Source organism: Lampris incognitus, chromosome 5 (assembly GCF_029633865.1).
Source record: "Lampris incognitus isolate fLamInc1 chromosome 5, fLamInc1.hap2, whole genome shotgun sequence".
NCBI classification, from domain to species: domain Eukaryota; kingdom Metazoa; phylum Chordata; class Actinopteri; order Lampriformes; family Lampridae; genus Lampris; species Lampris incognitus.
The window spans coordinates 26,983,030-27,009,476 of NC_079215.1; the positions used below are offsets into that span (position 1 = coordinate 26,983,030).

Here is a 26,447-nt window from a genome sequence, read left to right on the forward strand (position 1 = left end):
CAGCAGTTAAGCAACTAGCGATAAGCTGGTTGTTGGTGCGAAGTTTTCACAAGGATTAATGCCCTGCCATTGTGTTATAAATGATAATATTTTAATTGGGGTAAGGCCAGACTTAACTCTGAAGAATTATGCCATTGACTTAATGATATGGCTCAGTAATAATATCAAAGAAAACAGCTTCACAAACCGTAGGTAGCTAACGTAGCGTTAGCCGTCTTCTAGTACAGCATGCAATGTTAATATTATTAGCTTTAGCTAGCAAAGCCAGTTTGCCAAATTTTGCAAAATAAAGTACGCTAACAGGGTAGACGAGCGATCCAGAATTATAAGGCTATTTTGATTTAATACTATGTAGTGGTCAGGTCTTTTCAAGATGAGAAAACTTACATTCATGCTTTGCGCTGTTTGTTGTGTGGCTAAAGTAATAGTAGGTAATGCTATATAGCTTTAGCGAGCGGTCTGATCACCACCCCACCGTGTGACCTATATCATGCCATGCCAAGCCATGTCATGTGTCCTGAAATCTAGCAAATGTCAGTTGCTACTTAATGACTTTGGAAAGATTTTAAATCATTGCTTTGACCGCTTTTTAAAATTTTTTATTCTGGCGAGAAAGCTACTTACGCAATGCTAGCTAACTTAATGACCAGGGTTAGCTAGTTCAGGTAAGGTTAGTGAGTATCAGAATGTGACAAATATGTGAACATACCAATTAGCAGCATGTGAACAGTATTTGTAAATGCAAGGTATTGGGGTTACCACTTTATAGTGAAGCACAATCAGCTGTTTACATGATGACATCATTGTTAGTCAACTCGACTATCCTCACAGGCATTGAGGTTTTTTTTAGGGAGTTGTTCCTTATCCAAAGCGAGGGTCTAAGGGCAGGATGTTGTGTTGCTGTAAAGCCCCTTGAGGCAAATTTGTAATTTGTGATATTGGGTTATACAAATAAAATTGACTTGACTGAGTGAATTCTGTCACTCGGTTGGGAAGATGGTTTTATTCAGCTTTGATAGTTATATTAACTTCTAGATAGATAGTTACAAGTCTATGACAATAACAAAGTGACATTTATCTTGGTGTGGCTGTTTTGGAGGTTTTGAAGAGGGGAAATTTGTATTATGCATCTATAATTTGAGCCGGCGTTTCATTATGGATGCCAGGTCTATTCTTAAACTGTAAGGTCTACTTTCAGTCAGCCAGGGCAGCAGGAGAGGAGAGGGGCAACCAAAACAAAGAATTTTAACTTTAGGAATCAATAGATTATCACAAGATATCCTGGAAGTTTCATGCCACTTATTTTTTATGTTTTCAAAGGGCTTGTTTTTATGAAGTGTACATGGCTATGATGTTTTCTTTCACTCTCCATGTCTGTCTGTCTACTCTGTCACCAGACCTAGCTATGTCTCAGATAGAGAAGAAAGCAGGGCTACTGAGGAGGACATCAGCCTCGAAAAAGCCCTTGAAGGAGAAAGTGGTGCTGATGTATGACGAGATCTTTGCAGTGAGTGTCAAGATGGGTAGAATGAATGTACAGTGAGAAAAAGGGCATGTTCAAGTATAAGCTAGTTGCTGTCTGTTTCTTTCTCTTAGAAAGAGGACCCAGCTAAAAACAATCCTCGGTTCTGGGATGAGTTGTTTCTAATGAAGGTAAGAACCCCAATACAGCTTGTGTAAAATCCCAGTCGGGCATCCCATATCTGCTGCACTAGAACTGAATGGATTTCTTATTATGTGATGGCATAATAGGATATGTAATCAGTGGCTGCCATAAGGGCCTTAATATCTTTTAGTCCTTTTGTCAATCTTCTGGTATTCCAGTTTTCAATGTCTGGTTCCAGTAATCTGGAACATTATTTGTATCCCTGAATATGTGTGTTACAGTGGGGGGAAAGGGAAACATAAGAATTAGTTGCGTTATTCAAGTTAGGCTGGGCACACACAAGAGGTTTTTTCGTATCCTAACCGATATTGAAAACCTGGGAGATCGCACACATAAGGGCGATTTCACTGACATTTTTTTGTCTTTCATTTGTCAGATGATTAGGCAAAGATGAGATACGTCTCACACTTAACGATTATACTGATTCTTAGAACTGTTCTGTTTTAAACCAGCAATTGGTGGTAATGCAGTATTTGTTATACTCACTGCCATTATTAGATATAAAAGAAGGTAAGTACTCAAACTGTTGTGATCCAAGTGACTTTGGAACAAAACAAATGTGGAGGTTGACTGTAAGACTCAACTTGTCAGTGTGCTTTGTTTTGCTTAAAAACAATTCCAAAAATTAAACGATTATAAACACCTTTAATAATAATGATAATAATAAATTAAACTTATATAGCGCTTTTCTAACACTCAAAGTCGCTTTACAATAAATGACGGTGAAACAAGACAACAGATAAACATAACACGAACATACAGGGGTGGATGGGAAGGGGGGGGTGGCTACGAGAGGGAGAAGCAGCAGCCACACACGACGCCAGCAGTACTCTCCGACTTAGACAGATACAAAAGGGCAAGAAAAACAAAAAACAACAGCACTGTAGACCTTTGTTTAGTTGTTTTGAGATTCAAAATTTCCGTTTCCTAGTTAGCTTCATCTCCCTCATTCCCCTCACAGTGTAGGATTTCCCATCTTAAATATCAAACATGTTGGATATTATTGGGGCAGCCCTGACTGCCTTGCAAGTAGATCTGGAGGCTGAATATTGAATCTGTAAATGCCTCATACAACAGGATAATCTGAGAAGATAATTGATTCTGAGCAGCATCAAATTTCCCTCCCCCAAATTGGTTCTAAAATAAGGCCATTTATCCTCTTTTGTATGCCCGGCCTAAGTTTGCCATATACAAGCATTTTGACTAGGTGTTTTTTTTGTTCTTTTTTTTTTTTTTGCACATAGATGAAATTCAACACAACACAAATATATGTTTAAGTAATAATTATAAAATAGTATAAGCAACGTATGAGTGAAATAAGGAAAAAAAATACGAGACATTTGAAAATTAAGATGCAATTGCTCTCCTCTACATGTTACGTATGAAGAATGAGTAGTTGCTGCCTTCTGAGTAGTCTCTCATGACCACACATGTTCACCTTCCATCCTCACCCCGTTCCATCATTTGTCATTCACCTGCTCTCCCAGGTGAACCTGGAGTACCTGGAGTCTAAGTTGGAAAGCATAGATGGGGAGGAGGTCCAGCGGATTCAAGACAACATCAACTCACTGTTCCATCACTGTGTTCAGGCTCTAGGGGAGGAGCATCAGATCAAAGTGGTCAATGCACTACAGGTAGCCATGACTTTGGGGAACCAAAGAGTTTGATATTTAGCCACACAGCTTGTGTGACCAGCAGAAGAGCCTCCTACAATTATTCATGGATCTGAGATTGCCAATCTGGCATCAAAACATGCTACACACAGTATGTGGTCTGATTCCCAGAGATTTTTTTCTGTCATTGCTGTAGTTCTGTTGAGAGTGAAAGTAGAATGCAGTTGATATCAATAACTGTATACATATACTATATGTATACTTGTATGCATAGAGTATACATATATATATATATGTGTATGTGTGTGTCCCAGTGTATTCTTTTTTTCCCCCATTCTTTTTGTCCCCTTTCTCCTCAGACTCTGTGTGCACTTTTCCGAGGGGTCCACCAGAAGAACAAGTCAGCCTCTGGCTTTGATATCATCAACATGCTGATGGGGTTTGACAAGGCTGAGCTTAGGATGAAGGTGTGAGATTAGAAAGAGCGCATTAGATAGGAGAGATGGAGAAGAAAATTGAGTGTTATTTTGCTTTTATGAATGCTAATTTTTGTGTGTGTTTTTGTTCTACTCAGGAGCTGATGGAAAGTTTGGACAGCCTTCTTTGTGGAGAGGGCTCAGAGAGTCTGAAGAGCCTCTGTCTCAAACTGCTGCTCTGTCTGGTGACGGTAAGGCTAATTAGGTGTCTGCTCAGCTACATGGGATAAGTTTTGCTGAATATCTGAAGCATCATTCCAATTAAATCACAAATACCAAAAATAAACAAATTTGTTTTCAGGTGACAGACAATATTAGCCAGAATACCATACTGGAGTATGTGATGATCAACAGCATATTTGAAGCCATTCTACAGGTGTGCAATTTTACATCAGTTTTCATAATGTAATCATAAATGAAAATATTACCAGGTAATAGTTCCCTACTTCTCAAATCCCACATTGTTTGATACTTGGTTTGGCATTACTCTCTACTTCTCGCTTCAGATTTTGTCAGATGTATCCAGCAGAGGGCAGCATGGTTATGATGCTGTTGTCCTGCTGGCTCTACTGGTCAACTACAGGAAATATGAGGTGTGTTGGTTTATGTGGGGAATGTGTGAGGGTGCATAATCAATATGGTCACTTCTACATTTGCAATTGTTGCCTATGCATGTATGCTTATGTTGCACAGATTTGTTACACATAGCAGATGTTGTGTTAAAATTTACATCTGCATGTGCCACCAACAGCAGGAAGGTTTAAATATAAACTGACCTACTACTAACTTAATCAGTTTTATTTTTTCTTTTGTCAGTCTGTGAATCCCTACATTGTTAAACTCTCTATTGTGGATGATGAGCCAACACTAGATGTGAGTACTTACCTTTTGTTTTTGTTAATCAGGGAATAATACATATATGGTGGGCCTTTCCCTTTTGTCTTGGATTTCACATCAGCTATCTTATCAAAAGTTTCATAGAAATACTTGATCTTCTGTCTTTCAGGGAATGGGCATGGTCGTTCACCATGCTTTGACAGAATATAACAGGTGAGCTCTAGAAACTTGAAATATCTGTTTGCCAAAGAAATTAGTCAGGCATTAGTCAATTCAGGTGTGATCTTTACAACAAATGCTCTATTTTTATGCTTCTAGAGGAAATTACTTTAGCGCAGCTATTTATGTTCTGGACAGCTTTCTTTAACACTGGGTAATGTTTTGTGGATGAGGCAATTTTTAAAAATTATGATTCCTTTTCAAAACGGGGGTCTTGTCTGTCTCTCAGCTTAGCCAGAATCACATCAAAGTAATTTGACTCAGCTCATGTTATTCTTGTATGCATTTTAAAGCATTTTTAAGAATAGTGACATGAAAGGGAAGATGACTGCTGAAATTAGTTGCTGGATTAAGTGTCTTATGTTAGATAAATTATCTAGAAATGACAACATGGCTGTGTGTCTCTGTTTCTCTGTTGTCCATTCCTCTCTCCTCAACTCATCATTCTTCCTTGCTCTTTGTGTACCTGTAATGTTCTGTCTGTCTTGGTTGCTTCTTCCCTCTCTGCCCTGCTTCAGGCAGTATAAAGACAAAGAGGAGGAGAACCAGGGTGGATTTTTCTCTACCCTTAGTAGTATGGTAAGATCTTATTGCTCATATCTTCACCTTTCTGTGGGAGAATAGAATTTAAAGTATTAGTCTCGAAGATTCTGGTTGTGTTCTTTTTTTGGCACCCACTTCCCAGAACCCATATCAAAACAACTGCTGACTAGTTTGTTTGCCACAACATGGGACACAGTGTTTGTCCCGTCTGTCCTTTCTGGTGGACCAACTGCTGCTGGGTGACGTAAAACATGTCACTTCCTGTGCAAAGCTTGGGATTTTTGGCGGGAATGCCATGACAGACACGTTTGTATTTCTTCGTGTTATTGGAAATGCAAAGGCTGTCGTCAGTGGCTGATAGGCTGAATCGTCATTGTGTCACCTGTTTGGTAAAATATAGTAACTCGGCAGACTTTTACTTAAGTGAAAATCTTTGAGATTGTTACTTTAATATTTGCAATGGATTTTTTTTAGAATGCAGTTATTTCTTATTTTTATTAGCTTCATGATAAGGAGTGTGATTTGACACCTGATGCAGCAGGCTACTGTTTTGAACAAGGTACCTACTGATAATGTAATGACTTCCCCGTCCATAGGTGGGCAGTATGTTTATAGCTGATGCTGATGAGAAGCTCTCTGTACAGTAAGTACACTACTATATGAAAGCATATCAGCTTTAATTTCTCCACTGCAGTTATTAGGGTTGAGTGAGTTGTTCTCTAATGGAACATCATTAATTTTATATGATAGAATTAAAGCTGAACTGTAGTTTTCCATGTAAACAGACATGGTTTGTTTACGTTCATAATCTCACTTGGGCAGATGTTGAGTATGTTGTCAGACCCCACTGAGAGTTGTTTGGAAAATCTTAATTTTTAATATTTAGCAGACACCGATGTTTACATCTGGATTTCAACGCGGCAGCTTGGATAGGAAACTCCTGTGATGTTGGTGTTTTTGTGATGGTATGGGGACCCACTTTGCTCAGTAGTGCTACTAGTGTCAAAGAACTCTGCAGTTCATCTTTGATTTACAGCTGCAAAACTTTGTTATTGATAGAACAAATTGTGGTGCCTTAATGATACATTGCGCTGCATTTTTTTGCATGCATTGGGATTTATGTTCATGTGTGTTGATTATACATGTGTTAATTAACCAAACAGTTTTAGCCTTTTGTTAAAGTTATTTGTTGTTGTTTTTTGTTCCAGCAGTGATTGAAAACTGCAATATTTGTATTGCTATAATTATTAACTCTGCCTGCTCAGTTTTATCTTATTTCATCTATGTTTGAGCCAAAGGATTTATGCTTTGAACTTAGCCCATAGTTTGCACCAGAAGAATTGCATGCTGTTCCACTTAATTCTAACGGTTCATGCCAGTTTTTCTTGTCCAGAGTCACATTGGTTCAGGAATAAAGCTTTGTCAGCCATCTCAGAAGTTAGCTACGCTGTTGGTTCGTTCATCTCGGTCTCTTTGTGGAAAATACATGGCCTTTTCTTTAAATGGCTGACATAAGGTCTGTGGTCAACACAAGCGTAAGAGCTTTGATGTTGTTCCGAGTGATAATCTTCACAGTTTACCACCATGGATAAACTTTTTGAACCACTCTTTCCATTAGGCTAATCTGAAAACTTTTTCTGTGTGATGGTCATTTGTCTTTAACTTGCATTTCTATGCTACGAGTTCCTTAATAGAACGACCAAGACAGTTATTATGATGGTTTTGGATTTGCAAAGTTTAATAACTCCGTGGGGGGAAAAAAGATACAGACCTGCCGCTCCCTAAATACACCTAAAATGGTATATATTTGCATTAAAATGAGTTTTAGATCAATTGCACAAAAAAGAAGTTATCATAAGATATACCAAAAATGACCATGACCAGTCAAAATGACCGCACGTAATTTGCACGTCATGTCACTATTTATGAAGTGTGTTGGTTGTGCCATTTCCTTCGCGAAATTCATTGCTCTGTCCTAGAAACACACTAGCGTTCTCCCGTGCAGAGTAATAGTCTGAACTTGATTTTTGATTATTGCCAACATCATCTGGTTACAGACGCCATTTCAGGTGCACCATGACTACCACCGGAGCATTGCAGTATTTACAGGCGTTGGACAGCGGCCATTTTAAATTGTTTGAAAAATAGTATTAAGGTTGTAAAGTTGTTAAAATATTAATTTTGGTGTCAGTCATTTCCTAACAGACATACTAACATATGTAATGCATTAATATCGCAATTGGGTATTTATCTTGACAGAATATAACGTTTTGTCGTTCTAGTAGTTTTTAAGTTCCGCTCGTTGTTTGGTACTGTTTCAATATCTATTTTCAGTTCTTTTTTTACATTTCACATTTTATAGGCCTTGTTATGTTTGTTGGATTAGCAATATGTGTTTTCCATTTTGTTTTTCATGTAGTATTTTCACTTTTGCAATTTTGCTATTCAAGTTTGACCATTTCTACTAGAAGTTTAAATTGTTTAAAAATAGTATTATAGTTGTTAAAATGTTAATTTTGGTGTCGTCATTCCCCAACAGACATACTAACATATGCAGTGCATTAATATTTCAATTGGGTATTTAGCTTGACAGAATAGAGTTTAAAAACTGACTAATTCTGACCGCCCATGGTTGTTTTAGGTAGGAGTGAAATCCCGGTCGTTCTAGTGTTAAAAAATCTCAAAAATCAAGGTTTATCATTTGATTACCAAAACATCCAAATCTTGTGTAAGGTTGTGTTGCCTACAGGTCATATTTTAATTTTTCCCAAAAAGAGTTGGAGAGACGATGGAACCTGTGTCTCAAAAATACAAAACTCTCAGGTTTTAGTACTCAAAACTGGACCACTCTCTTTCTTTGTCTGATAAGGTAGCTTTGACCTCTGATCTTCCTTTGATTTTCAGGACCAATGAGGCGATTCTCCTGGCACTGTATGAGGCCGTGCACCTCAACCGCAACTTCATCACTGTGTTAGCACAGGTCAGAAAATACTACTTGCTTTCTGCTGTCCTTCCACGTCTTCACCTGTGGCCACTTCTGCTGTAAATGAATTGAATTTTTTGTAGGTAGGGCCCAGTGTATGCTATGCTGCTTCTTTAACTAAGTTCCACTGTGGAGAAGTAGAGCCCTTCATAATGTCATGGTTGCCAAAAACGAAGCTGCACAGAAATAGCCCTTGGAATTTATTTGATGCGAATTTTTTGTGCTCACAAACAAGATTATGTAGGCCTTTTTAAAGCCCAATAAAGCATTGAAACCCTTAATGGGGTTAGTTATTGAATGAAGTTGTACCTTTCGATTTGGATGAAAAAAATTCCCAGTGCTTTCTCTGCCCTCTGCTGTGAAAAAAAAAAATGGCACAACACGAACACTTCCTATTCTGCAGCGTGCTATCAGATTGGGCATCTCTGATGTCTGATAGTGATGGATACAACTAAGGAAAGATTGGAAAGGGATTTGACAATGGATGGAAAAAGAATTAAGATTAAAACTCTCCCTCACCGTGCTTTTGTTAAAGAGTTGGTTGGAGAGATGACTTTTCTCTACGCTTGTTATCTATGGATATCTAGAGAGTTTGGGAATTCTGTTTTTCACTGCAAGTTAGTACAACTATCATGAATGTAATGTGGCATTTGAAATTAATTTTTCCCTTGTTGTGAAATGGGAAATATGTTGTTGACCATGTTGTTGTCAATCAAGTTGCTTTTTTCCCCTCATTGTTAATTTGATGTATTTGCTTTGCACTGCATGTGATATGTTTTTTGTCCTCGGTCTCGGCAAGACCTGCTTACATGCACTTTTGATTGTTCCAAGGTTAAGTTTAGGCATCTTTCCTGAAGAGGTTAAAGTAAGGAGAAATGCCAGGTGGTGGTTTTTGGATAGAATGCTCTGACTGACTGACCGATCCCAGCTGTGTCTTACCCAGACCTGGGACTAGGAAAAAAACATCAGCCCTCCAACCTCACTTCTTGTTCCTCACTATTGTTGTTTCTCTCAGAATGGCAAGGGATGCAGAGGAAAAACAAAAGCGTATTAAATCGATGACTTCTATATCTTAATTTGTATACTTATTGTTCACTCATCAGAGCCATCCAGAGATTGACATGGCGAACACCCCCAACACCCCTATCCCCACCACTCCCACAACGCCACTGGGCACAACCCCACCCTCTCTGGACAGTAAGTTAGTTCTTGGATAAATGTATTTGTGTTGATACAGCTGATACCAGGGTTTACAAGGGAGGGCAATGGGTGGTCAGCCATACAAAATACAGTGGGTTCTCAGGTGTTTGTACTTTCGATTTACCTGCAAACAGGCCGCCTCTCCGTTGCAAGAGCGCTTATAGAATGTGAGAACCATTTTCAGAACAACCTATCCACCCTAAGAACAGTCTAGATCCCCTTCTTTCTCAAGCATTTAAAAGAGCAACAAATAGAACAAGCTTTTCACTCAAGCTTTTGGCATTATGGGTCTATGCCTCTTAGCTTTATGGTTGATCCTTACTGTGATTCTGTATTAATCTTTCATAGCCCCCCCTCCCCCCATGTTTCCACACACACACACAAACACATGCACGCATGCAGGCACACAAACACATGCGCTAGCACATGCACCACCATTTCTCCTATTCTTTTGAAATATTTAGTAGTTCTTTGATGCTATCTGTTGAAAATATTCAAGTCCCCTGATTAATGGCACAGGTCACACCAGAATGTTACAGCTATATAATCAAAGTATTCTGATCCTGATTCTGATTACACAAATCCATGCGTATGCTAATCTCATTTGAAAGCTGAGCGTGCGCTATCACTTCAGCGTTTTCCTACAGGTGAATGGGTCGGGGTTGTGTGTGGGGTACTGTGGAGGTGGTCTGTTGTTATATTCCAAGCCAGGTGCTATATGGCATGCATGCAAACTGTAACTGTTAAAAGGCGCATGTTTCTAACTCTGGCTGATTCATTCCAATGCTTTAAATGTAAAAGCCATTTACTGTATAAAATATTAAACCATAGCACTGAACAGAGATAAATCTTTCACTCAGAGCCTTCAGCAGACCCTGTTATGGGAGGCTCTGTTCCTCCGTAGGCCTTCTACTCTGAAGGGCGTCCTCAGACACACAAACACACACACACACACACACACACCAAAACACAACACAGTTCGTGAATATAATGTCTCCCACTCATTGTAAACCTAACCCCCCTTACGGGTGTACACTTCCTTCTAATGCAATATATACTTTAATACTGCACCAAAGGGCATCTAAGGAGGGAGGAAGTAAATGAAAAATGGTGAAGGTGGGTTCAAAAAAGCCCAAATTGGTTCATCTTTTATCCATGAAACAAGCAGGTGTCACTAAGCCACGATTTTAAGTGAACCAAAATGCTTGTGTGGAAAACATGGCTAGCTATAGCACAGCAATGAGATGAAGACATCACTTTTCTCAGTGATGTTACTTATGCTGTCGCTAGTTTAAATGAACACTGCTACCCCACCCCCACCCACTCTTAAGAATGCTGACTTGTTCAATTTGCATTAGATTCAAGATTCAAAGGTTTATTAGTCACATACTTCATATATAAGTACAATAAAAGATAATATTAGTGAATCGGCCATACTAAATTGCCCCTAGGTATGAATGTGTGTGTGTGTCTGTGTGAGAGAGAGAGAGAGAGAGCCCTGTGTGATAGCCTGGTGGCCTGCCCAGGGTGTCTCCCCGCCTGCCGCCCAATGATTGCTGGGATAAGCTCCAGCATCCCTGCGACCCTGAGAGCAGGATAAGCGGTTCGGATAATGGATGGATGGAATTAAAGAGTGGCTTTAAAAAAGTAGCGTTAGATTTTGGGAATATCATTGTTAAGGCACATTGTAATTGACTGCTTAGATGTCAGTGTGTTGCTGAACTTACCTCATTTGAACATATTGTCTTTCTTTACTTTTGCATAAACAAAAATAGGTTTTCTTTTCAATAATTTCTGTTTTTCTTTAGAGAAAATTATTTGATTCTTTCTGTCTTGATGACAATTTTGTTGAAGACAGAATAATGATTTCATTATTGATTTTTGGGATTTGGTTGTGTTAATTTTGTGTTGGTTTATCTGTTGCCTTGTGTAGTGATGAACCAACCAGAACTGCCTCTGGATCCCAACCTGCAGACGAGCAATCTGCTCATCACCTTCCTGAAATATGCCTCTATTGTCATGCAAGACACCAAAGGTAATCAAACTCCATCTTGTTTCCGTCCTCTTTGTCCCTGTAACCCTATCTATCTATCTATCTATCTATCTATCTATCTATCTATCTATCTATCTATCTATCTATCTATCTATCTATCTATCTATCTATCTATCTATCTATCTATCTATCTATCTATCTATCTATCTATCTATCTATCTATCTATCTATCTATCTATCTATCTATCTATCTATCTATCTATCTATCTATCTATCTATCTATCTATCATTCAATATGCCTTCACCCTCCCACCCTCTTCTCTGTCACCATCCCAAAATGCTGCGTCATAGTTGCAACGTGGATCAAAGGCAAAAAAAAGCATCCATCGTCTTCCCCTTCACCTCTACCATTTTCCCCCGATAGAATTAATGTAATATTTTTATTATTCTCCTTCCTCTATTAATACATTCAACTAGCTCATCTGGAGACTTATGGGGGGATGAAAACACTAATTTTTCTGTTTGCAGATGAACACAGACTCAACAGTGCCAGACTGTGTCTCATCATCCTCACCTGCATAGCCGAGGTAAAAGGGTCTAAAAGTGTCACACACGGCTACACTTAGGAAACCCTCCACTTTTCGACTTTCATTCCCTGTTTTAATTTTAATGTTATTGTTGTTGTTGCTGATGTCTGCCTGTGCAACAGGACCAGTACGCTGATGCCTTTCTTCATGACGACAACATGAATTTTAGAGTCAATCTCCACAGAATGGTGAGTGTCTTAGTGTGTGAGGGAGAAGGCATATATTTGTGTGTGTGTGTGCACACACACACACACACACACATATATATATATATATTGTAGCGAATTCGGGGGACAACGCAACCACAGGAACTGCCGCGGTCGGGAAGCGAACCCGTGTCGCCCGCACCGCAGGAGACATCGCTAACCGCTCGACTAGAGGGTCAGACCCGCCGGTCAGCGGCCAGCATGTCTTCTTATCCATGCACGTTACACTACCCACCTCCTTCGGGAAGCACGTCCCCGCGCTTAAGCATATCAGCTCCTTCATGCCTCAGGGCGCATACGCTTCCGATGGCTTTACGGTCGCTCCATCCCACTTCTGACACCAATGTAGCGAATTCGGGGACAACGCAACCACAGGAACTGCCGCGGCCGGGAAGCGAACCCATGTCACCCACACCGCAGGAGACATCGCTAACCGCTCGACTAAAGGGTCAGACCCGCCGGCCAGCGTGTCTTCTTATCCATGCACGTTACACTATATATATATATAATCCAGTAATTCAAGTAAATTCTTTAATAGACAGCACAAGCCTGTTTCATGCCATAAGCAATCATCAGCTGTCAATAAAGCTACATGGGAAAGAACATAACTTATTAACTGCCTTGTTATGCACATCACGTGCACAACATCCAGTGGGGAAGGGGGAGGTACCTACATTCAAAAACTCAAAAACATGTGATCGCTAACTGTCCAGTGGGGTGGGGGTGGGGGAGGGGTGTAGGTTGCATACAAGGTTAATGGTCCTTGTCTTTTGGCATGATTTATTTATAATTACAAAATAGGTGCTTAAATCTATGTCTGCAACTGCTGGCCAATTCATTCCTGTTATTCAATGTGGACATTTCTGGTTTACAAATGATGAAATACTTTTCAGTTAAACATAGATTGCACATTTTACGACTGGTTGAATATGCTTTGTTTTTTGAGAGGATTTTCCAGGTGGTTGAATAATTAATGTTTCTGTCCACCACTGATCAAATGTAATGGCTTAAAGATGTTAAATTCTTTAAACGGTTGTTTCTAAAGCTAAACATATGTGCATTAAACCTCTTTTTGAATGTTCCCTCTGTTAGACCAACGTATTTATCTATTTTGCCGTTGTCATTTCTCATCACCGTATGGTGCTTGGTAGATAACTCCTTTCGTCTGGCATTTTCTTTTGATGAGGCACGAGTCGTTCACACAGCAGTTGCAGTTGGGGGGTGTCCATTTGTGATGTGTGATTGATTTGTTCATGATTCTTGTGTTGTGGGACGATATTATTTGTTGAATGTTAGGCATGCAGCTGTAACTAATTTTGATGGTGTTCTTATTGAATATCTTCTTCAGTTGGTAGTCCGAGGTGAAGCACTTATCCACAAGTTAAAAAAAGTGCTTACCGATGTTTGTGGCCACGGTATCACTGTAGGGTGGGTTGTACCAGGTGATGTTTCGTCTTCTGCTGCGTTTGTTGATTTGCTGGCAGTCAGTATTTAATGGTGGGTTGTATTTGAGCTTAAAATTGTAGCCGCTCTTTTGTAATGCATCTTCGTATAGGCGTGTAGCTTCATTGAAGATGGACTCATTTGGTGATAATTTTGAGAGTCTTCTATTAATGCTTTCTGGGATGTTCTTCAAGATGGAGGGTGGGTGGTTGCTTTCTCTATGGACATACTGCAGCATGTTGTTGGGCTTAATGTTAGGCTTGTATGTGCCATTCCTAAGGTCCATTGAGATGTCCAGAAAGTCAATTTGTTTTTTTGTTTGCTTTAATTGTGATTTTTAGCCCGTTATTTGAGAATATTTTGCATATAGATTTCTTAATTTGCTTGACCTCTCTTGGTGTTTTGCTACAATTGTTAGCCTATCATCCCTATAGAGTCTGACATTGATGTCTAGGTCTTGTAATTGAGATAACAAATATATACCAATTAGTTCACACGTTTCTGCCCCATCAAAGCTGCCCATGGTTACATCAAATTTGCCATTACCTTTTTTTCTGCCATGGGTTTCCATTGCAGTACAAACGTGATTCCTTCGTCTGGTATATAGTATCTCTGTCTTGCTTGGATATCACTGTGTGTTTTGCGGCAAAATCAGTGGCTTTGGATAGTAACTCTTGGCTTATGGAGGGGTAGAACTTGCAGATCTGTTTAAGTCAGAGAGTACTGCTGGCATCATGTGTAGCTGCCGCTTCTCCCTCTCGTAGCACCCCCTTCCCATCCACCCCTGTATGTTTGTGTTATGTTTATCTGTTGTCTTGTTTCACCCCGTTTATTGTAAAGCGACTTTGAGAGTTAGAAAAGCGCTATATAAGATTGATTTATTATTGTTATTATTATTATTATTAGAACTCGCAGATATCAAAACATATAAATTTGCAGTTCTTCGTGTCATCTGTGTTCTTAAAGCATTATGATACTTGGTCTGTGTTTTTCCATTGGTTTAAGGGGACTTCTTTCAAGATTTGATCATTCATGTTTTCGATGATTTTTTTTTACGTATCTTTCCAATTTCCGGTTTGGTGGCGTTGATAAGTCTGCATGTTGGCTTGTTTAAAAAGTTCGGATTGTGGCCCTTCAGGTTGATAAAGGCTTGGTTCCAGGCAGTGACATCAATGTGGTTGTCTAACTTTAGGTCTGAGGCGATTTTTTTTTTTTGTCTTTTATCATTAATTCTCTTTCGGCGATCTCTGCGGCCCTCTTGTATGATTTTGTGACATTATTTTCTAGTAGATTACCATATTGCTCAGGTTTTAATTTGTAAAAGTTAGTGGGTTTGTCGGCTGCAATGAGGAGCATATCATCCACTTTTATCTTTTTTGAATCATTGTGCAATTTCTTCTGGAATGTTTTAATTGGTGGTTTAAATTTGATGTTTTTAATCATTTCAAGCATACCATCTTCGAGGGGTTCTAATTTGAAGATGGACGGCGGTGATTTGGTAGATTTGAATCCATAATTCTGCTTGTCAATTGGTTTATCGTCTGGATTTAGAAAGAAGAAAGCTCTCCATCTTACCGCTTTTATGAACTTCTCGGTTTTTGAAATAAGGCACTTCAGGTAGTCTCTCTGCATCGGTGCTGGTATGTTCTTTGTCGAATAGCCGAGATTGAGAGCTTTCTTCTTTCTAAATCTGGATGATAAACCAATTGACAAGCAGAATTATGGATTCAAATCTACCAAATCATTGGTAGATTTGAGTCAATCCTGAAAAAAAACCCCAATATATGTAGATATATAGATATATATAGATATATAGTATATAGTTTTTTTTCAGGAACCGCCAATGGTGTTGATAAAAGTGTTCAACAAATGACGAGCGGAATATTACTCAGCTGGCAATGCCATTGGCAGCTGATGAGTGCGCGACGCACGAAACAAGCTTGTACTGCTATGTATTAAAGTTTTTTCCTACATCTATCATAATATATATGTTGCCATATGTGTGCTGATAAGTAACCTCCCGTCATATGTGTGTTATAGCCCATGAGGCATAGGAAGAAAATGGTGGATAAGAACATTCCCTCACGGCCACTGGTGTGTGCAGTTCTAGGTATGACAGACCTGTGAATACATTGCAACAAATGCACTCAAAAACAGAAGGATTTTGTCGTACAAGTTGTTTTTTTTGGGGGGGGGGGATTTTTATGCTCAGTGTTCGTATCTGAATGTTTTTTTTTTTAAATTTCCTCTCTTTCCTCATTTGTGCTTGTAACCCCTCTTTTTCTAGATCTGATGGTGGAGTTCATAATCACTCATATGATGAAGGATTTTCCTATGGATTTATACTTGTAAGGACAGACTTGTGTACATTACATTCCCAATTTCCTACGCCTGTCCATTCATCAAGCTATGTCGCCACAATTGTATTTGTGTGTGTGCTTCTACTTGTGCAGGCGCTGTGTACAGATTATCCATAAACTCATCTGCTACCAGAAAAAGTGCAGAATCAGGTTACACTACACCTGGAGGGAGCTGTGGTCAGGTAACGATGTCTCAGTCTTTCTGTTTCGCCCATTCTTTCTCACTTCAGAGAATTCTGTCTGTCTGTCTGTCTGTCTCTCTTTCTCTCTCTATGTCTTATATTTTCCCCACTCTGTGTAAGAGCTACAAAGCTCACCTAGTAGAGACACTATATTTGTCTTTGAACAGTGTATGGTTATAAATTATGAGTTTGTCTGAACAAGAACTCCGAGCTCAAACATATAAATTGTTGATGTGTTGTTCAGGGCTCATCAGTTGCAGTGGATCATTTTAAGCTATTTGTTTGTGCATTTCTGTGTGCCTTTTATGTGTAAGTGATGTCCATGTCTGTATATTTACTTCTGTGCTTGGGAACTTGTGTTGCCTCTCCAACCCTGTGAAAGAACACAGTAATTTTCTCCCCAAATGTGTTCATGGTATAGAACAGCAGCGGGAGCAGAGCAATTTTTTTTTACCCTTGATCCCAGCAATCCTCCTAATATTTGTCCCTCTCTTTTCTTAGGGTAAAATAATTGCACAGTGCTTTCAGTCAGTGAATATTTGCAATAGATATTCTGTTTTATATGATCTGCTGAAACTACCACCTTACTGCAATGAGTATGAAGATTTGCTTGTGAAATGGGTGCAATAGAATGTGAGTGGCAAAGTGAACCCTTGGATAGTTTCAGTGCATCTTAGAAACATGGCATTTTATTGAATTCCCCCTATGTTAGCCCCCTGAAAGAATATTTATGAATTCCTTCCTTTTATTCTTCAAACAAAATTGTAATTACGTGTATACCCTTTAGATGCTGTGACAGCCAATTTTCTTCGGCTTACTGGCTCCGTTGTTTTACTTTTTTTTTGTTTTGTATTGTGCCATTGAGAATGGGTAATGCTTCCCAAAAGAATGCAGGAATCTCTTGTGTTAGCCTTTTTTCCGCCTGGTCAAAACACAACAAGATATCAATTCAGGCTGTAATGACCCATCTGAGTGTGTCTCGTTAGAATACTAATTCTTCTAATCGCACTCCTTATCAGGATACTGATCCCTGGAATGACATAAGTTCCCTTAATGGCACTCTCTTTTCAGTGGTGACAATGGCATAGCATGAAGTAAGAATGGAGAGATGTGAGACTAATGGAGATAATAGACTCAGCTAATAAAAGCAATAGATTAATTTGTTTGTCTCTTCATTGTGATTTTGTGTGTGTGCCAGCTGCTGGTGAAGCTTGTTAAAGATCTTGCATCCACACGCCTAAGATTTACTTTAAAACTGGATTTGGTATTGAAATGGTTCCCTGCACATATCCATTATCTTTCTTTAATAACAACACACACTGAGGGAAACGGGATGTTGCATTATGCTTTAGTTGGTTGTGAGCTATCAACACTCTAGATTATTGCATTAATGTGCACACATCTCCCTCTGCTCAGCCCTCATCAACCTGCTGAAGTTCTTGCTGTCAAATGAAACCACATTGCTGGCCAAGCACAACATCTTTCACCTGGCTTTATTGGTGAGACTCTTTCACTCACTCACTCACTCCCCCCCCCCACACACACACAAAGTTTGCACAGACAAGCACAGAGCATACAGACAATGAACAGTCTTGTCTGATGCATGTCTAATCTGATGGGTGGAGTAGACGGCAGGCGCTTCTTGCAGGCTATCTCTATTTCTAAACCCACAAATGTAGTTGGGCTCCTCCTTTTTGATCATCATCTCAGAAAAGACTACTTGGTCAGAAATATAAAGGGTTCTCCCTATTTTAAAATTGGGGGAGAGCAGAGAGAATTAATTTGATTTTCCTCTTTGAGCTTTTTTTTTTTTGAGCTCATATTTTGATCTGACTTTTGGGCTGGTCTCTGTTAGAGGTGCTCTCAACACATTTCAGATGTCCCTAGCTGTGCCCATTAATTCAAATATGAAATAACTTGAGTAGCTCATCAGGGCATTTTGTGTGTCTGCATGTGTTTTCTCCTCCTCATCCAGGTGGTGAACCTGTTTAACATGTTCATTACCTACGGAGATACTTTCCTTCCCACCTCCAATAGCTACGACGAGCTGTACTATGAGATAGTTCGCATGCACCAGGTCTTTGACAACCTCTACTGCATGGGTAAGACAAAAGACTCAAAAAAGAGCAAAAGTGTGAGCGTGTGTGTGTGTGTGTGCGCGCGCGTGTGTGTGCGTGTGCGTGCGCATGCACGTGTAGGGGAAGAAGACATGGTGACATGGTTGCGAGTGCCATGGCATGTATTGTCTGCTTGTATTGTACTTATTGTCCCTCCTCTCCATATCTGGTCTCTCTAACTAAAGCACTAAGGCTGTAGTTAATTCTTTGTTTGTCTCCCATTCTCTCACCTGCAGTTTTAAGAGTATCCACCAACACTGGCCAGTGGAAGGAGCCTGCAAGTAAAGTCACACATGCCCTCGTCAATGTCAGGTAAGTATCTCTTATGAATGTGTGTGAACACACACATACACACATACACACACACACACACATACACACACACACACACACACACACACACATACACATACACACACACACACGGAGAGAAATGTTTTACCCTGGCATGTTTGAGACGTTCAATTGAGAGAAGTATGGAAAAGAACAGAGAGGTTGGTAGAGGTCAAAATGAAGTGGAAGAGGTTGTCACTCTTGGAGCTGTAATCTGAGCTCCCTGTCCCTGGCCTGTGCTTTTGTCTTTCTCCACCTCTAGTCCTAGATGTCCCTCAGCTCTCTCTATTTCATTATTTTTAAGCCCTTATCTTCCCTGCTCCCCCTCCCCACCCCACCCCCACCCCTCTAAATGCATGCTTGGTCTCACCTCGACCATTCTCTCCTATAATCCCTCCGCCTCTCCCTCTCCTCATGCGCTTGCCTTCATCCCTATTCCCACCTTCCCTGGTGAGATGATCCTCCACAGTTGCTCTGAGGTCAGCTGTACCAGTAGGATGCTCCCAGTAGACACCTCCACTCAGCTGCGCTCATGATGGAGCAGACTCCGCTGCTTTATTCTGCAGCTGTCAGGGACACAAGGGCAAGGGAAGGGGGTTGAGAATAGAATTTTGCCAGTAGAATGAATGACTGAATGAAGGAATGGAGGTATAGAAAAACTCAGCAGTCTGTTAATGGATGTCAAGTCAAGTTTATTTGTATAGCCCTTAACCACAGTTATCATTCAGAGGTAGATACGGTAGATGAAGATGGATGACACCCTCTATCCTTAAACCCGTGAGTCATTCAGATATGAATGAAAGGGAACAATTGCATTCTACTTCCTTTAGTTTATTTGCTGTACACCAGCTTCCCACGGGCAAATGGCAGCTGAATTACTAATGGAGAGTTCTCTGAATTTTCATCTCTGTAATTTGTTTGATGCATGATGCCATTTTGTTTCACATTCAAAGCTTGTTTGCATCCACTTATATTTTGGCTGTAAAACAGTTTACCTCATAGAAATTATTTCCACTTCTGGATAAGATTGCCTTGTACATATACACCGATCAGCCAAAACATTAAAACCACCTGCCTAATATTGTGTCGGTCCCCCTTGTGCTGCCAAAACAGCTCTGACCCGTTGAGGCATGGACTCCACAAGACCTCTGAAGGTGTCTTCTGGTATCTGGCACCAAGATGTTAGCAGCAGATCCTTTAAGTCCTGCGATGTGGGGCTTCCGTGGATCGGACTTGTTTTTCCAGCACATCCCACAAATACTTGATCGGATTGAGATCTGGGGAATTTGAAGGCCAAGGCAATACCTTGAACACTTTGTCATGTTCTTTAAACCATTCCTGAAGAATTTTTGCAGTGTGGCAGGGCACATTATCCTGCTAAGAGGCCACTGCCAACAGGACATACTGTTGCCATGAAGGGGTGTACCTGATCTGCAACAATGTTTAGATAGGTGGCACATGTCAAAGTAACATCTACATGAATGCCAGGACCCAAGGTTTCCCAGCAGAACATTGCCCAGAGCATCACACTGCCTCTGCCACGTTGCCTTCTTGCTATAGTGCATCCTGATGCCATCTCTTCCCCAGGTAAACAATGTACATGCAGCCGGCCATCCACATGAATTAAAAGAAAACGGGATTCATCAGACCAGGCCACCTTCCATTGCTCCATGCTCCAGTTCTGACACGTGCCCAATATAGAAGCTTTTGACAGTGGAAAGGGGTCATCTTGGGCACTCTGACTGGTCTGTGACTACACAACCCCATATGCTGCAAGCTGTGATGCACGATGTGTTCTAATACCTGTCTATCATAGCCAGCATTAACATTTTCAGCAATTTGAACTACAGTAGCTCTCCTGTGGGATCGGACCAAACAGGCTAGCCTTCGCTCCCCACATGCATCAGTGAGCCTTGGGCGCCCATGACCCTGTTGCCAGTTCACCGGTTGTCCTTCTTTGGACCACATTTGGTAGGTACTGACCACTGCATACCAGGAACACCCCACAAGACCTGCTGTTTTGCAGATGCTCTGACTGAGTCATCTAGCCATCACAATTTAGCCCTTGTCAAAGTCGCTCAGATCCTTACGCTTGCCCATTTTTCTTTCTTCCGACACATCAACCTCAAGAATTGATTGTTCACTTGCTGTCTAATATATCCCACCCCTTGACAGGTGCCATTGTAACAAGATAATCACTTATCTGTCAGTGATTTTAATGTTTTGGGCTGATCGGTGTACATCTGGACATTCCCTAATGTGCTCACAAAATATCAAAGATGCATTGGGATTGAAATGAATAGAAATTAGCTTTATGTGAGGAACAGCCTGCCTGTAACTGGTGTTGATAATGGCCAAGACTTGGAAAAAAAAATCTTATAGCATTACCTTTTTGATATTACAGTACAAAAAAACTAGTATCAGTTAACTGCTGACATTGCTAAACTCAAACCTTTGATGTCATGGAGTCTGTTTGCACCTGGCGTTAACATGTGTCTTAGGTGATTCGATCACAAGTGGACAGCTCTAAATACAGGTTTGAATGCACCCAATGCCGATAATGATCCAAACTGTTTATGCAGAGAGCGTGCTGCTGGTAGAGAGGTTGTGGGGTCTGAAACATATAGTAGAAGGTCATCTGCATATAAAGATACTTTATGTTCCATACCCACCCTCCAAATACCAGTGATGTTTGCGTTGTTTCGAATAGCAACTGCAAGCGGTTCGATGGCTAAGTCAAAGAGGATCGGGCTTAATGGGCAGCCTTAATGGGTTCCATGTCCTAGAGCAAAGGGTTGAGAAACTGTACTATTGGTTTGAACTGTTGCACTGGGAGATGCATATAATAATTTAATCCAAGCTATAAACGACGGCCCTAATCCAAATTTGTCCAGAACTGTAAATAAGTACCTCCACTCAACTTGATCAAATGCTTTTTCAGCATCTAACGATACAACACACTCGGGGATGTTTTCAGAGGGTGAGTAGTAGTATATTCATTTTTATAGCATTTATTCGCCCGGCAAGGGACAATGTAAGAAGGGACCACTGCAATAACGATATTTTAACCTGATTTCGTAGAGTCAGGAAATTTTGTTAAAGAGACATTGGACATTAAAAAAGGAATGACGATTCTTAATGAAGCCAATCTGGCCATTTGGTATTATTTGGGGGACAACTTCCAATCTGTATAGCAGAGCCTTTGCTAGGGTCTTAGCATCGGTGTTCAGAAGTGAAATTGGCATGTACGAGGCACATTGTACAGGGTCTTTCCTTTTCTTGGCTATGAGAATTATACATGCCTATTTCAGGGACGGTGGGAGTGAGCCCAGCCTAACAGATTCTGTTAGGACGGTTGTTAATTGTGGAGAGAGGAGTGCCGAGAACTTTTTGAAAAATTCGGCCGGAAAGCCATCTGGCCCTGGGGATTTATCAGATTGCATTGATGATATGGCCAGGGCTATTTCTGCTTGGGTTAGAGGTGCTTCTAGTTTCTTCACCAAGTCTGGGGAAATAGTTGGGATGGGCAAACGGTCAAGAAAGTCTTTGATTGTCGCTTCATCTCCATCAAATTGAGAGGTGTATAGTTGGGAGTAGAAATCTTTAAATGTATTATTGATTTTAATGGGATCTACAGTGACATCCCCACTATCTGTGTGAATACTTGTTATGAGTTGCTTAGTCCTACGTCCCTTTAATTGGTTAGCTAACAGTTTCCCTGTCTTTTCACCATGTTCATAATAGGTACTTTTGCTTTTTAATAACAGATTTTGTGTTTGGTGAGTGGTAAGGAGATCAAATTTAGTTTTGAGTTCTAATCTTTTTTTATATAATTCTGAGGTTTGGGTTAGTGCATATTGCTTATCAATTTCTAGGATTTTAGTCGCTAAATCTAATCGTTCCTTCTGAGATTCTTTTCTTGTTTGTAGTAAATGATATAATTTGCCCTCTCAGGTAGGCCCTAAGTGGATCCCAGACCACAAGAGCAGAGACATCTGCAGTGTTATTAGTTTCAAGAAAAAAGGTAATTTGTTCTTCTATATATTTTACAAACTTATCATCTGAAAGTAGGGTTGAATTAAAACGCCAGTGCCTTGTGGGCTGTGGCATACCAGGGAGTAGCAGTGACATCACAACAGGAGCATGATCAGATATAACAATACTTTGGTATGTACAGGAACAGACTTGGGGGATTAATCTGTTGTCGATGAAAATATAGCCTATTCTGGAGTATGTGTGATGTATGCTGGAAAAAAGGAATACTGTCTGTCCTCAGGGTGAAGCAACCGCCATATATCTGAAATTCCAAGCTCAAAAAGAAAAGACTGAATATATGAGGCAGATTTACTCACGACTCCAGGTTTGGTGGAAGAGCGATGTAGAATTGGGTCCAACCAACAGTTGAAGTCCCTACCAAGTATTAAGTAGTGTGTGGCCAGGTCAGGAAGAAGAGAAAACAGGTGATCAAAGAACCCAGCATCGTCCACGTTCGCGGCATATACGCTGGCCAGGACAACATTTATGTTAAATAGCTTCCCTGAGACAATTATAAACCTCCCATTCTTATCAGCTGTGATTTTGGTAGGTTCGAAGATTATATGTTTAGCTACTAGGATGGAGACCCCTCTTGCTTTGGCCTGGAAAGCAGAATGGAAGTACTGCCCTGCCCAGCCTGCCATAAGTCTGGAGTGCTCTGAGGAACGCACATGTGTCTCCTGCAGAAAGACAACAGCTGTCTTAAACTGTTTAAGATGGGTGAATATTTTCTTCCTTTTAACCGGGTGATTCAACTCCTTGACATTCCAACTCATGATATTAAGGTATCTACTCATTATAGTTTGTAAAGGATGTGTTTAAGAGTAGCAGTGTGGTATAGACTTCATGTAATAGCATTAAAGGGGAAATGGACGATACATAGTATGTATTCTAAGTTAGATCTATTGCAACTTTTCCAAAAAGAACGTAGTTTTCATAGGTTTCAAGAAACCTGGTGCAGACTCCAACAATTTGAATCATTTTTGCCCAATCTCAAATTTACCATTTCTTTCTAAAACACTCGAAAGAACAGTTGCATCTCAGGTACACGCTCACTTGACTAACAATAATGTGTTTGAACAATTCCAGTCTGGTTTTTGCTTCATGCACAGTACGGAGACAGCCTTGGTGAAAATCACTAATGATCTGTTGATGGCAGCTGACTCTGGGCTCTTAACCATACTTGTCCTCCTTGATCTGAGTGCAGCCTTTGAAACTCTCATATAACATTCTCCTAGAAAGATTAGCTTCCATTGGAATTACTGGCACCCCCTTGACTGGTTTAGATCATATCTCTCTGGCCGCACTCAGTTGTCCAACTTAAAAATTTAAAATCAGTCCTTTCCTGTTACTACTGGTGTTCCCCAGGGCTCTGTATTGGGACCCCTCCTATTTATTATTTACCTACTACCTCTTGGCCATATTTTCAGGAAATTTGGCATTCAATTTCACTGCTATGTGGATGACACCCAGCTTTATCTATCCACCAAGCCTACCTCCACTCTTCTGCCCACTTCCCTTTCTGACTGCTTACTAGAAATTAAATCCTGGTTTTCATACCACTTCCTTAAACTTAATAGTGATAAAACTGAGGTCCTCCTAGTAGGCACTAAATGTGCTTGGCCAAACCTGATAGTTTTTCTCTGACTATTGACAATTCTATAGTTCCTCCATCGCCTCAGGTTAAGTGTCTGGGTGTCATCCTGGACAGCACATTATCTTTTGAAGCTCACATCAACAATGTTACTCGGTCTGCATACTTCCACCTATGCAATATTAATCGTCTTCGCCCATCACGTAAACCTAAAAGCACAGCCATGCTCACTCAAACCCTGGTTAGACCCCATATTGACTACTGTAATTCTATCCTCTTTGGTCTTCCTCTCAAGTGTCATTATAAACTTCAGTTGGTCCAGAATTCAGCTGCCGGTATCATTACCAGAACTCCTTCCATAGATCATATCACTCCTGTTCTTCAGCAATTCCACTGGCTCCCTGTTAAATACCATATTGACGTCAAGATCCTGCTCCTCACCTTTAAGGCCCTTAATAACCTAGCTTCTTCGTATCTTTTCGAACTCCTTTATATCCACATGCCCTCCCGCACTCAGATCCTCTTCTGCTCTCCAACTCACTACACCATCGGCCCCGCTTGACTACCATCGGTCTAGAGCCTTCAGTCGTTTTGCCCCCCGCCATTGGAACTCTCTCCCACAAGAAATTCACAACATTGACTCTCTTTCAACCTTCAAATCCCATCTCAAAACTTACCTTTTCAAACTGGCATATTCAGTCTGATACACGCTTCATTGAGTTTTGTGCAGATGATGATTTTATACTCATCTGTTGTATTAACTTTTTATTGTCTGCCCTGCTTTGTTTTGATTTTATGCTGTCTGATACAGTGCTGCTTGTTTTTCACAGTCTTCTGTAAGGAGTCCTTGAGTGCTCTGAAAGGCACCCACAAATAAAATGTATTATTATTAGTTTAGTGCCTGTGCTAAAGCAAGATAGTCCCTTCTCTACCCCCCATTCCCACAAAACTTCCCAAGAACATGAAAGCCCAGTAAGAACTTCCCATATATCCATATCCAAGATAGCAACTGTATTAAACAGTTGCAAGCTCTCCTTAACTTTAGCTAACCCATGCATGCACTTCCTGGCAGTTTTAGCCTCAATCCCATATTGATGCTCGCATTCCTTCTCTTATCATTATTATGCCGATGACACCCAGCTGATCTTGTCCTTTCCTCCCTCTGACACACAAGTAGAGACACGCATTGCTGCGTGCTTGACTGACATCTCGGAGTGGATGGCGACACACCACCTGAAGCTCAATCTGGACAAGACTGAGCTGATGTTCCTCCCGGGGAAAGGTTGCCCGCACCGAGACCTGGCCATCACCATTGACAACACCGTGGTGATGCCAACTCGGACTGTGAGGAATCTGGGTGTGATCCTGGACAACCAACTGTCGTTTGCTGCAAATGTTGCATTGGTTGCTCGCTCCTGCAAATTTCTCCTCTATAACATCAGGAACATTCACCCATTCCTCACCGACAAGACGGCACAGGTGCTCATCCAGGCTCTGGTCATCTCCCGGCTGGACTACGGCAATTCCCTCCTTGCTGGCACCGGCCATCAGACCTCTGGAGCTTGTTCAGAAAGCTGCAGCTCGTCTGGTGTTCAACCGCCCTAAGTTTTCCCACACAACTCCCCTTCTCATGTCCCTACACTGGCTCCCAGTAGCTGCTCGCATCCATTTTAAGACTCTGGTGCTAGCCTACAGGGCAGTGAAAGGAACAGCTCCTTCCTATTTCCAGGCCATGGTCAAGCCCTACACCCCCACCCGACCACTTCGCTCTGCTGCCTCGAGATGCCTGGTTGCCCCGTCACTCAGAGGCCCTTGCTGCCGATCGACCCGGTCACAGATCTTTTCTGTGCTGGTCCCACAGTGGTGGAATGAACTCCCCACTGATGTCAGGACAGCGGAGTTGCTGCCCATCTTTTGGCGCAGGTTGAAAACTCACCTCTTTAAGAACTACTACCCTGTTACTTGTTCTTAGCGCTTACTGTATTCACTCATTTAAAAAAGAAAAAAAAACTCTTTCTTGCGCTTTTACTTTAGCACTGGTTTTGCTCTTAGATGCTTGT

The 26,447-nt window shown here is 40.7% G+C and overlaps 1 protein-coding gene across 1 annotated transcript in view; it reads left to right on the forward strand.

Moving 5' to 3' along the window:
* The window catches only part of armh3 (armadillo like helical domain containing 3), a 43,886-nt gene continuing 17,439 nt past the window's right edge, over nt 1–26,447 (forward strand). Inside the window, exons 1-23 of the mRNA XM_056280242.1 lie at nt 1–100; nt 1,398–1,507; nt 1,597–1,653; nt 3,154–3,300; nt 3,639–3,746; nt 3,854–3,946; nt 4,057–4,131; nt 4,262–4,348; nt 4,572–4,628; nt 4,762–4,805; nt 5,330–5,390; nt 5,951–5,997; nt 8,259–8,334; nt 9,441–9,534; nt 11,471–11,572; nt 12,059–12,117; nt 12,240–12,305; nt 15,807–15,876; nt 16,054–16,114; nt 16,220–16,308; nt 17,725–17,807; nt 18,284–18,410; nt 18,662–18,737. Of these exons, the coding sequence (XP_056136217.1) occupies nt 1,406–1,507; nt 1,597–1,653; nt 3,154–3,300; nt 3,639–3,746; nt 3,854–3,946; nt 4,057–4,131; nt 4,262–4,348; nt 4,572–4,628; nt 4,762–4,805; nt 5,330–5,390; nt 5,951–5,997; nt 8,259–8,334; nt 9,441–9,534; nt 11,471–11,572; nt 12,059–12,117; nt 12,240–12,305; nt 15,807–15,876; nt 16,054–16,114; nt 16,220–16,308; nt 17,725–17,807; nt 18,284–18,410; nt 18,662–18,737 (1,781 nt within the window). The 5' untranslated portion in view covers nt 1–100; nt 1,398–1,405. The remainder of the gene's footprint in view (nt 101–1,397; nt 1,508–1,596; nt 1,654–3,153; nt 3,301–3,638; nt 3,747–3,853; nt 3,947–4,056; nt 4,132–4,261; nt 4,349–4,571; nt 4,629–4,761; nt 4,806–5,329; nt 5,391–5,950; nt 5,998–8,258; nt 8,335–9,440; nt 9,535–11,470; nt 11,573–12,058; nt 12,118–12,239; nt 12,306–15,806; nt 15,877–16,053; nt 16,115–16,219; nt 16,309–17,724; nt 17,808–18,283; nt 18,411–18,661; nt 18,738–26,447) is intronic.